The sequence below is a fragment of the Acomys minous genome (genome assembly GCF_964271855.1).
Source record: "Acomys minous genome assembly, chromosome: 16".
In the NCBI taxonomy this organism is placed as follows: Eukaryota; Metazoa; Chordata; class Mammalia; order Rodentia; family Muridae; genus Acomys; species Acomys minous.
In genome coordinates this window covers 68,789,681-68,801,825 of record NC_140498.1, presented here as the reverse complement: position 1 = coordinate 68,801,825, position 12,145 = coordinate 68,789,681, and the positions used below count along the sequence as shown (strand labels likewise).

At 52.5% G+C, this 12,145-nt stretch overlaps 1 protein-coding gene across 2 annotated transcripts in view; it reads right to left on the bottom strand.

Annotated features, from left to right (window-relative positions):
* Nucleotides 1–2,283: 2,283 nt before the first annotated feature.
* Nucleotides 2,284–12,145, bottom strand: part of SNX8 (sorting nexin 8) — a 49,478-nt gene continuing 39,616 nt past the window's right edge. The window contains exons 8-11 of one of the 2 annotated variants that reach the window (XM_084761265.1): nucleotides 8,015–8,083; nucleotides 6,392–6,538; nucleotides 5,936–6,085; nucleotides 2,284–2,450 (exon numbers count right to left, since the gene is read on the bottom strand). In XM_084761265.1, the coding sequence (XP_084617391.1) occupies nucleotides 2,337–2,450; nucleotides 5,936–6,085; nucleotides 6,392–6,538; nucleotides 8,015–8,083 (480 nt within the window). In that variant the 3' untranslated portion in view covers nucleotides 2,284–2,336. The remainder of the gene's footprint in view (nucleotides 2,451–5,935; nucleotides 6,086–6,391; nucleotides 6,539–8,014; nucleotides 8,084–12,145) is intronic. The other variant, XM_084761266.1, reaches the window with a different exon arrangement.

Here is a 12,145-nt window from a genome sequence, read left to right as displayed (position 1 = left end):
TTAGCTGAACCACCCTAAACCTAAAGGGGCCCACCCTCGAGTGCCGAGACAGGGGCATTACTGCAGCCCCCCTCTTGGATTCGTGTTTCATTAGGGCATGGGGTGGGGTGATCACAGAAGGACGGGGAGCACGGAAGTCAGAGGGCCATGCCACTGGAGCTGAACTCACAGGACACTGTGAGCAACCCGATGTGGGTCCTAGGAGCTGAACTCGGGTCCTCTGGAAGAACAGCAGGTGCTCGTAACCGCTGAGCCACCTCTCCAGCCCCTGGGATGTCAGCTTTAAATGTCAGGTGATGTGCTTTAGAATCACCTGGGAGGAGCATCTCACAGAGGGGCCGTCCAGCTCAGGATGGGCTGTGGGCATGCCTGGGGTTCTGCTGGGTACCCTCCCCATGGGAGGAGATCCTCAACAATTTGAGAGTGGAGAGAGCAAGCTGAGCACTCCAGCTGGCTCAAACTACAATCCTCTGCTCCCCAAAACTGGCAGACTATGAGTTAAACCCTTTCCCACTGTATTTCTTTTTGTTGTTATTGTTTTGTTTTGCTCTCTGAGACAGGGTTTCTCTGTGTGGTCCTGGCTGTCCCAGACTCACTTTGTAGACCAGGCTGGCATCAAACTCGAGATCCGCCTGCCTCTGCTTCCCGAGTGCTGGGATTACAGGCGCATGTGCCACCACATCCAGCTCCCTACTGTATTTCTTTTGTTGGGGAATTTTATCACAGCAACAGAAAATGAACTCAACTAATCCAGCACCAAAGACGATCAAAGAAATGATTCTGCTGAGTCTGACTTCGTGTGTACTTAGTACTTCGTGTGTAAGTACTTGGGGTACTTACAGGGGTATGGGTGAGAGCTCAGCTCACAGGAGCAGGGACTCCTTAAATGGTAGCACGGGCTAGGACTGAAAACTCCTCCCCTTAGCAACTGTCATAAGGGAGGGACCCTGTGAATCACGTTTCCAGATTTTAAGGTTTGTGTACTTTAAAGATGGGTCTGAGGAGCCTACGTCAAGGAGGAAGCTGTATCTAGGAAGCTGCCATACAACACTCCCCCAACAGGGACCACCAGGCTAGGGGCAACTGCCCATCCCAGAACTTAAGCCTTGAGTTTCCAAGAGACATTCGAGCATGAATGTGGGGGTTTACAGAGAGAGACTGCAGCATGGAAACCATCTGTAAACACTTCCAGTTTATTGGGTGTGGCAGTAACTGATTCCCGCAGTCCATAAAGTGCTTCATTCATCGAGCCGAACCCACAGCACCAGCTTCCTGACTCCCTTAACCCAGAGTCCACACAGCAGTGCCCAGAGCCCTGCCACCCGCCCAGCGTCTTCAGCCAGGCAGGCTAATACCAAGTAGGGAGCACCCAAAGGCACTGTTCCCTTCACTCCTACTCGGCTGGCCCCCCGGACTGTCCAGTTAAGGCTAAAGCTGGGCCCCACTCAGGCCAGGAGAAGGGAAAAGCAGGGGGGGAGATTTGGTGATATTTGAGCTTCTCCATCTTTCATGGCTGTGGTGCGGCAGAAGGGTACATGGACTTTTGGTTCCTCTACCCAGAGAGTGGAACTCAAGTTTGGAGTCAGGCACCCACAGCCCAGTCAGAGAGTGACTATGTGAGAAAAGACAGGCTCTACTGCCAGGCTCGGGGGCCCTAGAGCACAGAGGCAGGAGAGGGGGGCCGGTGTAGGAAACCGCTCACATCCAGGTGGAACCTGCTGCCAGACAGCCTGGGCACCCAACAGGAACGCCCATCTTCAGTGTTCCTCCACAATCCCTCCTCACCCCCACCCTCCATAACCCCAACACACAAAAGTATCCTAAGCCCTCATCCACTGTGGACCTCGAGAGGCCTTGGACCAGGGCTCCATGGATAGCACTGGAGTGAAATATGTCCTCCACAGCACCAAACCGCTGCACGCGTAGCTCCCGCCTGGCCTGGAATACTCCCAGAATGTCTGCAGGCCCCAGCCTATAGTCACATTGCCACCCTCAGTGACCGACCAGCTCCTTGCCAGGCAGTTCTGGCAGACCTGTCCTCCAACTTCTTTGCTGCTAGGTTAACCCCTAGGCTCCCCCAGCACTCAGTGACCCTTTCACACTCCTCCAGACACCGCTTGCTACGTACAAAAGGCCCTTAGCACTGTAGGGCACAATCCATTCCCAAGCGCCCTCATCTCCCACGGGCCACGGAGCAGGGAGACACATAGACCACCAGCACAGCCCACAGGCAGCTCAGGGCCACGGCTGCCGCCTGGAGGGAATCAGCCAGGGGACACACTGTTTGCAAAGAGGTTTTAGTGAGGCCACAGGGAGCTCTGTTGTGGGCCGTGCCACTAGTGGGGACACACGCCGTCCTCCTGCGGGGAGCGCGGTGGCGTCAACACGCTGTGAGGTCCAACAAAGAGGCAGCTGAGCTTCGGCTTCAGGTCATTCCATACCTTGCTCATCTGCAAGAGGAAGAAGGGGAGGTGAGGTGGGCGGCCACAACCTGCTCCACGACAGGCCACTTGCCATTCTTTGTCGTCTGGTAGCATGAACAGGACGGCACTCACATCACACTCCCTCACACACCAGGCTCCACAGCCAGAGCTTCTGAAAGGGGAGGCAAACCACACCAACACCCTGAATGTTGGCCCACCTTCCAGAGGCAAAGACAGGGGGATTGCAAGTTCTAGGCTAGCCTGGGATGCATAGCCCAAAAAAATCAAAAACAGGGCTGGGATATAGTTCAGAGTTAAGAGTTAGCTTGGGCTGAAGAGATGGCTCAGAGGTTAAGAGCACTGTCTGTTCTTCCAAAGGTCCTGAGTTCAATTCCCAGCAACCACATGGTGGCTCCTATCATCTATAGTGAGATCTGCTGCCCTCTTCTGGCGTGCAAGTGTACATTCAGGCAGAATACCATATACATAATAAATAAATTTTAAAAAAGAAAAGGGGGGCCGGGCGTGATGGTGCACACCTTTAATCCCAGCACTTAGGAGGCAGAGAAAGAAAGAAAGAAAGAAAGAAAGAAAGAAAGAAAGAAAGAAAGAAAGAAAGAAAGAAAGAAAGAAAGAGAGAAAGAAAGAGAGAAAGAAAGAGAGAAAGAAAGAGAGAAAGAAAGAGAGAAAGAAAGAGAGAAAGAAAGAAAGGGGCTATCTTAATAAACATGCATGAGACCCCAAGTTTGATCCTCAGCACCCCATACAAAAAAAAAAGAAATTTAATAACTGCTATATAATATAGGATGACCCTGAACTCCTAATCTTCCCGTGCCCATCTTCTGAACACCAGGATTATAGATGGGCACCACTATAGCTGGCACATGCAGTACTGGGGATGGAATCCTAGGCTCTGTGCATACCAGGCAAGCTCTCTACCCACTTAGTAGTCTACTGGCCTGGTTGCTGTGAAAGCTACTGAGCAGGTCAAGTACCAGGAACTGTAGCAGAACAGAATTTCTGCCTTGAGCCACTGTGACTTCTCACCCAATGTAGACAGTCCAGCCACCATGTATCCCTGCAAAAGCACAAGCTAGTGCCCCCTGGCCTACATCTGAGTGGTCCCTGGCGGGAGGAACCAGCTGCAATGAGTCCAGCTTCTGCCCATCACCCATCACAGAGCCCAGACAGATGCTGCCAGGCAGGGATGGCTGTATCTGTCTATAACCGTGACACCCAGCAGCACAGAAGTCAGGTGTATAGCAAGTGCTTAGCATCCCAGCACTGAGGAGGCTGAGGCAGGATACCAAAACATCAAGGTGTGGCCTTCAAGATGGCTTGGCAGGTAAAGATGCTCGCTGCCAACCTGATGACCTGAGTTCAGTCCCTGTAACCGATGTAGAACAGCCAACTGCCCTTTTGGAGGGAGAGGAGGCTCCCATAGCCAGCAGGAGCCCCCAGAGTCACTTAGAAAAACCAAAGGAGTCCAGCTAGGGAAGATAGGTGTGTGTTTGTGGGCAGGGCGTGGGGGACCCACCTACACAGGCTAGAAAAGCAGATGTGATCAGATGAGCCCTCCAAATCCTAAGCAGAGTCGCTCATCTTGCAGCAAGCCACCGGTTAGTCATATGCCAGGCTGACCCTCTCAAGGCTGGATAGCATTCTCTTGGCCAGCAGAATCCTGACAGCACAGGGGCAGATGCGTAACTGCCACAGGCTCTGAATGTAACGATGTTGCCTGAGCTGGTGGTCACTTCTGCTCCTTTGACATTAGTGCTCTGAAGCCAGATTCCACTGTAAACTTGGAGCCATGTAAAGTAAGCACTTCAGAGGGCTGAGGGGATGGCACAGCGGGTAAAGTGACACTACATATATCAGAAGTCTGGCGCTCAGAAGCCCAGCACCCAAGTAAACATCAAGTAGGTGTGGCAGCCCAAAAAGGAGACAGAAGCCACCTGAGCCACCTGGCTAGTTAGCCTAGCAGAATCAGTGAACTCTGGGTTCAGGGAACTGCAACTCTGCCTCAATATATAAAGCAGGGACCGACGCAGAAAGACTACCCACATCAACCCGTGACCTCCACACACATGCACCAATATTTGCTCTTGCACACATGTATGTGCCCATGCAAACATCCATACACACAACATGTGCATAGAACAGTAAAAACAACAACAAAGGTAGAAAAGGGCTCTTGGCTGTGGTGGTACATGCCTTCAAAGCCAGCCCGGTCTAGCTACATAGTAAGATCCTCCTGTCTCAGAAGTTATGAGCAGTTGCTGCTCTTGCAGAACACTGGAGTTTGGTTCCCAGGACCCACATCAGGTGGCTCATAACCAGATGTAACTGCAGTTCCAGGGGATCTGACACTCTCTTCTGGCCCCTATGGGCCCCTTCACCCATGTGATATACATAATCTCATGCATACACATAAACTATGAACAATTTTTTTTTTTGAAACAGGGTTTCTTTCTCTGTGTAGCCCTGGCTGTCCTGGACTGGCTTTGTAGAACAGGCTGGCCTCGAACTCACTGAGATCTGCCTGCCTCTGCCTCCCAAGTGCTGGGATTAAAGGTGTGTGCCACCACACCCAGCCTCAATAATTTATTTTTGTTTGTTTTTGGTTTTTTTGTTTTTCAAGACAGGGTCTTTCTGTGTAGTCTTGGCTGTCCTGGATTCGCTTTGTAGACCAGGCTGGCCTCGAACTCACAGAGACCAACCTGCCTCTGTCTCCCTAGTGCTGGGATTAAAGGCGTGCACCACTGCCCAGCAAGCCTGGGTAATTTTTAAAGGTTTAAAATAGGGTCTTAGTGGCTGGGGAGTCGGTAACTTAGGAGGGAAGTGCAGCTCTCTGTAAACATCCACCACTCAGTAAGTAAACCCCAAAGAGCTAATTTTACTCATCCCAATGAACCTCAATGAATCATTAATTGGACTGTTACCACCCCAGTTTGGGGGCATTGGTTTGAAAGCCCCCTCCCCCCCCCAAAAAAAATCACACAACAAAGAAGCTAGGCAGGCACCATCTTCAAACTGCTGCCTCTGTCACCACCGGGGAAAGCGAACAAGAGCGGAAGACAGGAGCTGAGGTCTCAGGACTTCAGGCACAGGGCAAGCATCCAGGGGCTCTCAGCACCCCATCACCCAAGCTACACTTAGAGGCAGCTGACAAGGAGCTTCCAGGAAAAGTCCTCTGCAGTGCAAAGTGTTCCCAGCCAGCCTAACTGCCCCCACCTGTTCCCTCGGTTGTAGGGCTCAGAGATTCTACATGCTTTTTCCGGCTCCCAGAGCTCTTCTAAAAGAACGAACTTCCTGACGTCTTTCCAGTCCAGCTCACAAATCTTTGGTGCCACCATTCTGGCCACACAAGAGGCTGGAAGAACTAGGGTCAGGCCACTGGGTTATCAACTCCAATCTCAAGGTCACTGGTGCAGGCTAAAGGCCAGGCAACTGAGGACAGGATGGCATCAGTGACGACGGGGACGGGGAAAGGGGAGGTGGGGTTGGCTCACCTCCTTGTGCCCTTGGATCTGGGAGTTCACAAAGGCCCCCAGGATGTGCGAGGTGAGAGGCAGGTAGACATGGACGAGCTGCGTCTCCTGGTGCAGGCAGTACAGGGAGAAGTAGTTTCGGAGCTCCATCGTCTGGATCACAGTCTCCTGCTGCAAGCAGAGAGCCGATCTGTGCACAGGGCCCTCAGATGTGGGACAGAGCATCTGCTTTGGGCCCAGGCGCTGGACCCTGTCCTCACGTCCACAGGAGTGAACACCAAGGAAACGCGAGGCCAGGCACACAGCCGCAGAGCACCCTGGGACAGCTCCCACCTCTACCACACCCCCGGCCCTGACCCCTGACGTGCACAGCCACAACAACCCCAGCTAACCAGCAGGAGCCAGCTGACGGAGCGAGTCCAGATGCCGCACCACCTGCAACCCACAGCTGCTTCCTGACGCCTGCCTGCTGCTCACCTCCACGATCCGTGACTCCAGCTGCTCCACGGACTCGGGCTCTCGGCCATGCGCGGCGCTCATCATCTGCCTCTTCATCAGGCCGTACTTGTGCAGTGCCCGCTGGTGCTTGTGAAGCACACCCTTCTCGTGCCGCTCACACAGGTCCTGCAGGGCGAGAGGCACGCTCAGTCTTCTGCAGCAAACCCTGAAGGATCTGGAGACCTTCACGCAGCCCTCACCTCCCATCCGAAAGGGAAAAGTACGCCAAGGGGAGAGCAGAAGCAGCCAGGACGAGGGCTCCTGCTGACTGGCAGTACGCAATCAGGACCCTGAGGAGGAAGACTAGCTTTTCCTCTTCAGAAAGAGTCCAGGCTGGGGCTGGGGGTGGGGTGGGGGTGGGGGTGGGGTTTGGGGAAGCAAGATGGCTTTGTGGGTAAAGGCACTTGCTGCCAAGCCTGATGACCTGAGTTCAAGTCTCAGGACCCACCTGTTGGAAAGCAAGACCTGGAAAGCAAGTTGTTCTCTGACCTCTGCACACGCGCACCCCGCAGACATACAAATTAAAGTAATTAAAATGAGAAGGACAGTTACACTCACACTCTGGGTCAGAGCCAAGCCCCATTCAGATCCTATCTGGCTCAGGTGAGTCTGCATGGGCAACTGCACTGCCCCAGGCCCCGAGGGAGGGATCTGTATAGTCCAGGGTCCTGAGGCAGCCCCAAACCTCTCACACTGATGGCAGGACAGTGCGCCCAAGAAAGAAGACATATTGGCATCAATTGGTGTGGCCCTAACCCCAGTCAGAACCTAACAGGAGTCCAGGCATGGTGGTGCAAGCAGGAAACACAAGCCCCTGAACAGCGGAAGCCATGTACTACCATCCCAGTCAGCAAAGCAAACTCTCCCAAAACATTCCCTGTAGGCTCTGGGCCAGCGCCTCTGGAGCTCTTGAGAAGTAAAGGTGTCTCTGGCTCCACAAAGCAATCCACCCATCATGGACACTGGACACTCTGAAAGTCGCTTCAGCTGCAGGCTCAGCCTGGCTTCCTGGAACCCTCAGCCATGAGAAGCAGCAAAGCCCCCTGTGTGAGGGAGGCCCAGGCCCCCAGCCAGTTACAGAGAGCCTGACAGTCACACATACTCACGCATCTTGGTTTCTACCACACACTGCGCACCTCCACTTCAACTTGGGAGAGTCCTGGGGTGCTAGCAGGTGCCCTGAGCCCAGGGCACCCACAGGCAGGCAGGCAGTTTCCCTCTGGTCAGATGTGACCACCGCCATCTTGAAACAGAGCGGCTATGACGCCTCACATGAGCTCCTCAGGAGGTCAGATCTGCTAACACTCACTCACGGAGGATGGGGAGACAAATAGAAGCTCCCCAAGATTAAGTAAGAGGCGAAGACTGAATGGAGAGTGAGACTATACTTTAGGGTGTACCACCTGTGAGGTACCCTAACCTCACCAGTGGACACAGGTGGGTGGCATCCTCTCGCTCTGCAGTGCTTCACCTCGGGGAACAGACACTACTACACAGCAAACAAAACCGCCCAGTGGCCGGTCCCTTCCCTGCACAGCCTCCACCTCACACGGATCTACAACCACCCCACGGTCGTGCCACATAGAAACAGTGGAGACTCACTTTGTAGGACTGCAGCAAATCCAAGAAGAGGTTCAGCTTCTCCACCACATCGTTCTCTTCCTTTTTACCCTAGGAACAAGGATGAGTTAGCCAGCAGGCAGCACCCAGGACCCAGCATCCCCTGGCAAGCTCACTCCTCAACCATCACCTTGCAGCTCTCCACACTGAGCCGCTAGCCCAGGCTTCAGGAGGACTCAGTTTCCCACACAGAACACTGAGGTCGAGGCAGACATGCCCTCAAGCCTGGCGGGTATGGGACAGGGCGGCAGGGACTCCGCTCCTGACAGGTCTCCTTTGGGCACCCCATGTGCAGTGTCTCACAGGCACCACAGAGCCACACTTCATGCTGGCCCAGCAGCTCTGCCCAACACTTAACAGCTTCTGTTTGAAGCTATGCGTGTCCAAAGGGGAGACAGGTGGAGGAAGGATGCTGGGGGCGGGGGGGGGGGGGGGGGGAGGCATGTAAACGACAGGGAAAGAGGTCAGGAAAGAGGATACGGGAGAGGCCTGAGTGGAGTCGTGAACCCAGACAGTCTGGTACTTCCAGGTAGCACAGGATAAAGGAAGAGCCATGCTGGAAGCCAAAGCAGGGGAGCATGGGACAGAGGATACAGGCTCAGGACTTTATATACAGGCAACATGACAGCTGTGACGAGTAGACGGACACAGACAGCCCTGTTAGTGCATCTGTTGATGAAAAAGGAAAGCCCAGTGCCGTAACTCAACCATAGCACCCTGGGGACAAGAACAAGCAACAACGGCCCAGATGCTGCCTGGCCTCCGACACACATGCAGTAAAAGCACTCTAGGACACACTGACAGCCATGTGCATTCTGCTCACGCGTGTGTACACGTGTCCCAGCCAACAGTGCCTGAGGCTCCTAGCACTCCAGCTGTAGCCGAGAGAGATGCTCACCCCAGGAGCCATACACTGACAAGTGCAAGAAGAATCACGTGGGAAGAGGCGGCGGAAGACTGGGAGAAAATGAAGGCATTTTCACAGAAACGCAGGAACTGGATTGAGCTGGATATGGCCACCTTGAGTGGACTCTCGGATGTCCCCCCAAGCTTGAGTCCACTCATCAGGAGGCTCCCAGGCATTCAATCCCACACCTGCAGCCAGTTCTGATACAAAATAGCAAGGAAATTAACCGGTGAGCCAAAGGCGTTCCAGTTAGGAAGAGAAGCTTGGAGAAACGGCTCAGACAGCAAGTGCTTGCCACGCCAATGTGAGGGCCTGAGTTCGGATTCCCAGCACTCACACAAAGCCAGGCATGATGCCACGCTTAAGGTAACCCCTGAGCAGGGCTGGAGAGATGGCTCAGAGGTTAAGAGCACTGTCTGTTCTTCCAAAGGTCCTGAGTTAAATTCCCAGCAACCACATGGTAGATTATAACCATCTGTAATGAGATCGGGTGTGCAGGCATACATGTGGGCAGAATTCTTATATATAATAAAGAAATAGATCTTTAAAAAAAAAAAAAAGGTAACCCCTGAGCTGGGTGGAAGCCCAGGAGCTCCAGGGCTTGTTTGCTATCTATCTAGCTGAACTGGAGAGCACCAGGTTCAGTGAGAAGACTCTACCTCAAAAAAACAAAAACAAAAACAGAAAACAAGAAACAAGATGGGAGCCAGGTATGGTAGCAAATTCAAGAGCAGAGGCAGGCTGATCCCTGTCAGCCAAGGATGTACAGTGAGACACTGTCTCAAGCCAGCTAACAAACAAATAACTCTTTTGTTTGTTTTTGTTTTTTGAGACAGGGTTTCTTTGTGTAGTCTAATTGTTACAGACTCGCTTTGTAGACCACTCTGGTCTCGAGCTCACAGCGATCCGCCTGCCTCTGCCTCCCTGAGTGCTCGGACTAAAGGCACGAGCCACCATGCCCGGCTAAATAAATATCTTAAAAAGAAAAAAGATGGAGGGGCTGGAGAGAGTGCAACAGTTAAGAGCACTCTGTGCTCTTCCAAACAGCTTGGGTTCAATTCCCAGCACCAACATGGCAGCACACAACTGGCTGTAACTTCAGTCCCATGAGATCCCTCCCTTTTGGCCTCTGTGGGTACTAGGCACGCACATGGTTCACAGACAGACATACAGGCCAAACATCCATACACATAAAACAAATCAATTTTTAAAATTAAAAAAGATAAGATGAGCAGTGTACAAAGACACATGATATAACACACCTAGCTTCCACACAAATGTACCCTCATGCATACACCACGCACACAGTAATGAAAACAATAAAAAAGCACAAGAAAGGGAACCAGCAGCTGGCGCAGTCTCCCTGTCCTAGCTTACAGGCTGGGGCTTTCCCCTCTACAGTAGGAAACAGGATTCTGGTTCTTCCTCCCTGGCTCACTGGCCACCACATCCCATCTGTGCACGAGACCCTGACCATCCAAGCACATGACTTTAAAAAAGACACAGCAGAGGGGCTGGAGCCATTCGTTGACTGCCCAAAAGGTAAGAGCACTTACTAGACAAGTCCAAGGACCCAGGTTCAAATCCCAGCGCTCATGTATAGCTGGGCATAGCCACATGCATAACTGTAACCAGATGCTGTGAGGCAGAGACAGGAGGGGCTTGTTGGCCACCTGCCTCACTCCTGTTTCCTTTCCTTTTTTTTTTTTCTTTCCTTTTCTTTTGGTTTTTCAAGACAGGGTTTCTCTGTGTAGCCTTGGCAGTCCTGGACTCGATTTGTAGACCAGGCTGGCCTTGAACTCACAGCAATCCACCTGCCTCTGCCTTCTAAGTGCTGGGATTAAAGGTGTGCACTATCATGCCCAGTGAGAGACCCTGTTTCAAGGGAACAGTGCAGGATGAATTAAGACTTCTGCCACCCTCTTCGGTCCTATGCACACATACACACACACCACGCTGGCCATGCTGACACATACCTGCAATCCCAGCACTCAGGAGACAGAGGCAAGCCAGTTTCAGGAACAAAGTGAGAACTCACCCCCCAAAAGTCTAAGATGGCACCCCCAAACTAAGCAAAACAAAATTCCATTAACTTCAACATAAGGAGTGGAGGAATATTCAGGAAGCAGCACATGCCCCCCTCTAAGTTGTTTCAATAGGGAACTCGAAAATGTCAAAGAAGCACAGGGCTGGGCAGAGGAGCCTCAAGCTACTCCTCCCCCACCCAGAGCTCCGGAAGCACCAGCTCCTAGATGGAGGCACAGGCGGCTGAATCAGGAAGGCCCTGGGAACCTACAGAGATAGCCGCCCTATGACCTGCAGAACCCCAGCCCATGGCCTGAGGCTTCCCACTGACTATAGAGAGACCTGACCGGTCTCTGTGACAAGCAGCTTCACAGCTCTCTATGCTCGGTGGGAAGCCACAGAAACAGAACAGCACCTGGAAGCTCTGAGGTGACCACCCTGCTTCAAGAAGGGGGAAGGAAAGGCAGCTCTCCAAAGTTGTCCTCTGAACCCCACACATGCACCATGTACACCCATGCACATGCACACAAACAAAAAAGTAAAAAGCATGGAAGTTGTGCTTATGATCTAGCTTGACCCTCATATCTAACCATTGGGGACACTGGGGTCCAAGGACCAAAGTTACTACAGCGACGTCATGGTACACAAATTACAAAGCACAGACCCTGCCCAAGCCCTGACACCTCAATTCTTGGCCCTCCCTACCTTGAAAAGGGACAGTTAAGGGCTGGAGAGATGGCTCAGAGGTTAAGAGCACTGTCTGTTCTTCCAAAGGTCCTGAGTTCAATTCCCAGCAACCACATGGTGGCTCGCAACCATCTACAATGAGATCTGGTGCCCTCTTCTGACAGGCAAGCACACGTGCGGGCAGAATATTGTATAAAATAATAAATAAATAAATATTTTTTAAAAAGAAAAGGGACACTTAGAGTGGGAAGGAATAAACTAACAGTGAGTAAGAGAGCTGGAGAGCTGGCGAGGAGGCGAAGACACTTACCACCAGCCCTCAGGAGGACCTGTGTGGTAGGGAGAGCCAACTCCTATAGTTGGCCTCTGACCACCACACGTGCACTGTGACACACACGCACACCTCCCATACCATAAATAAGTGGAAAGTAAAAAACTGGAGGACTGGAGAGATGGCTCATTGACAAAAGCACTCGCTGCTCTCACAGAGGGCA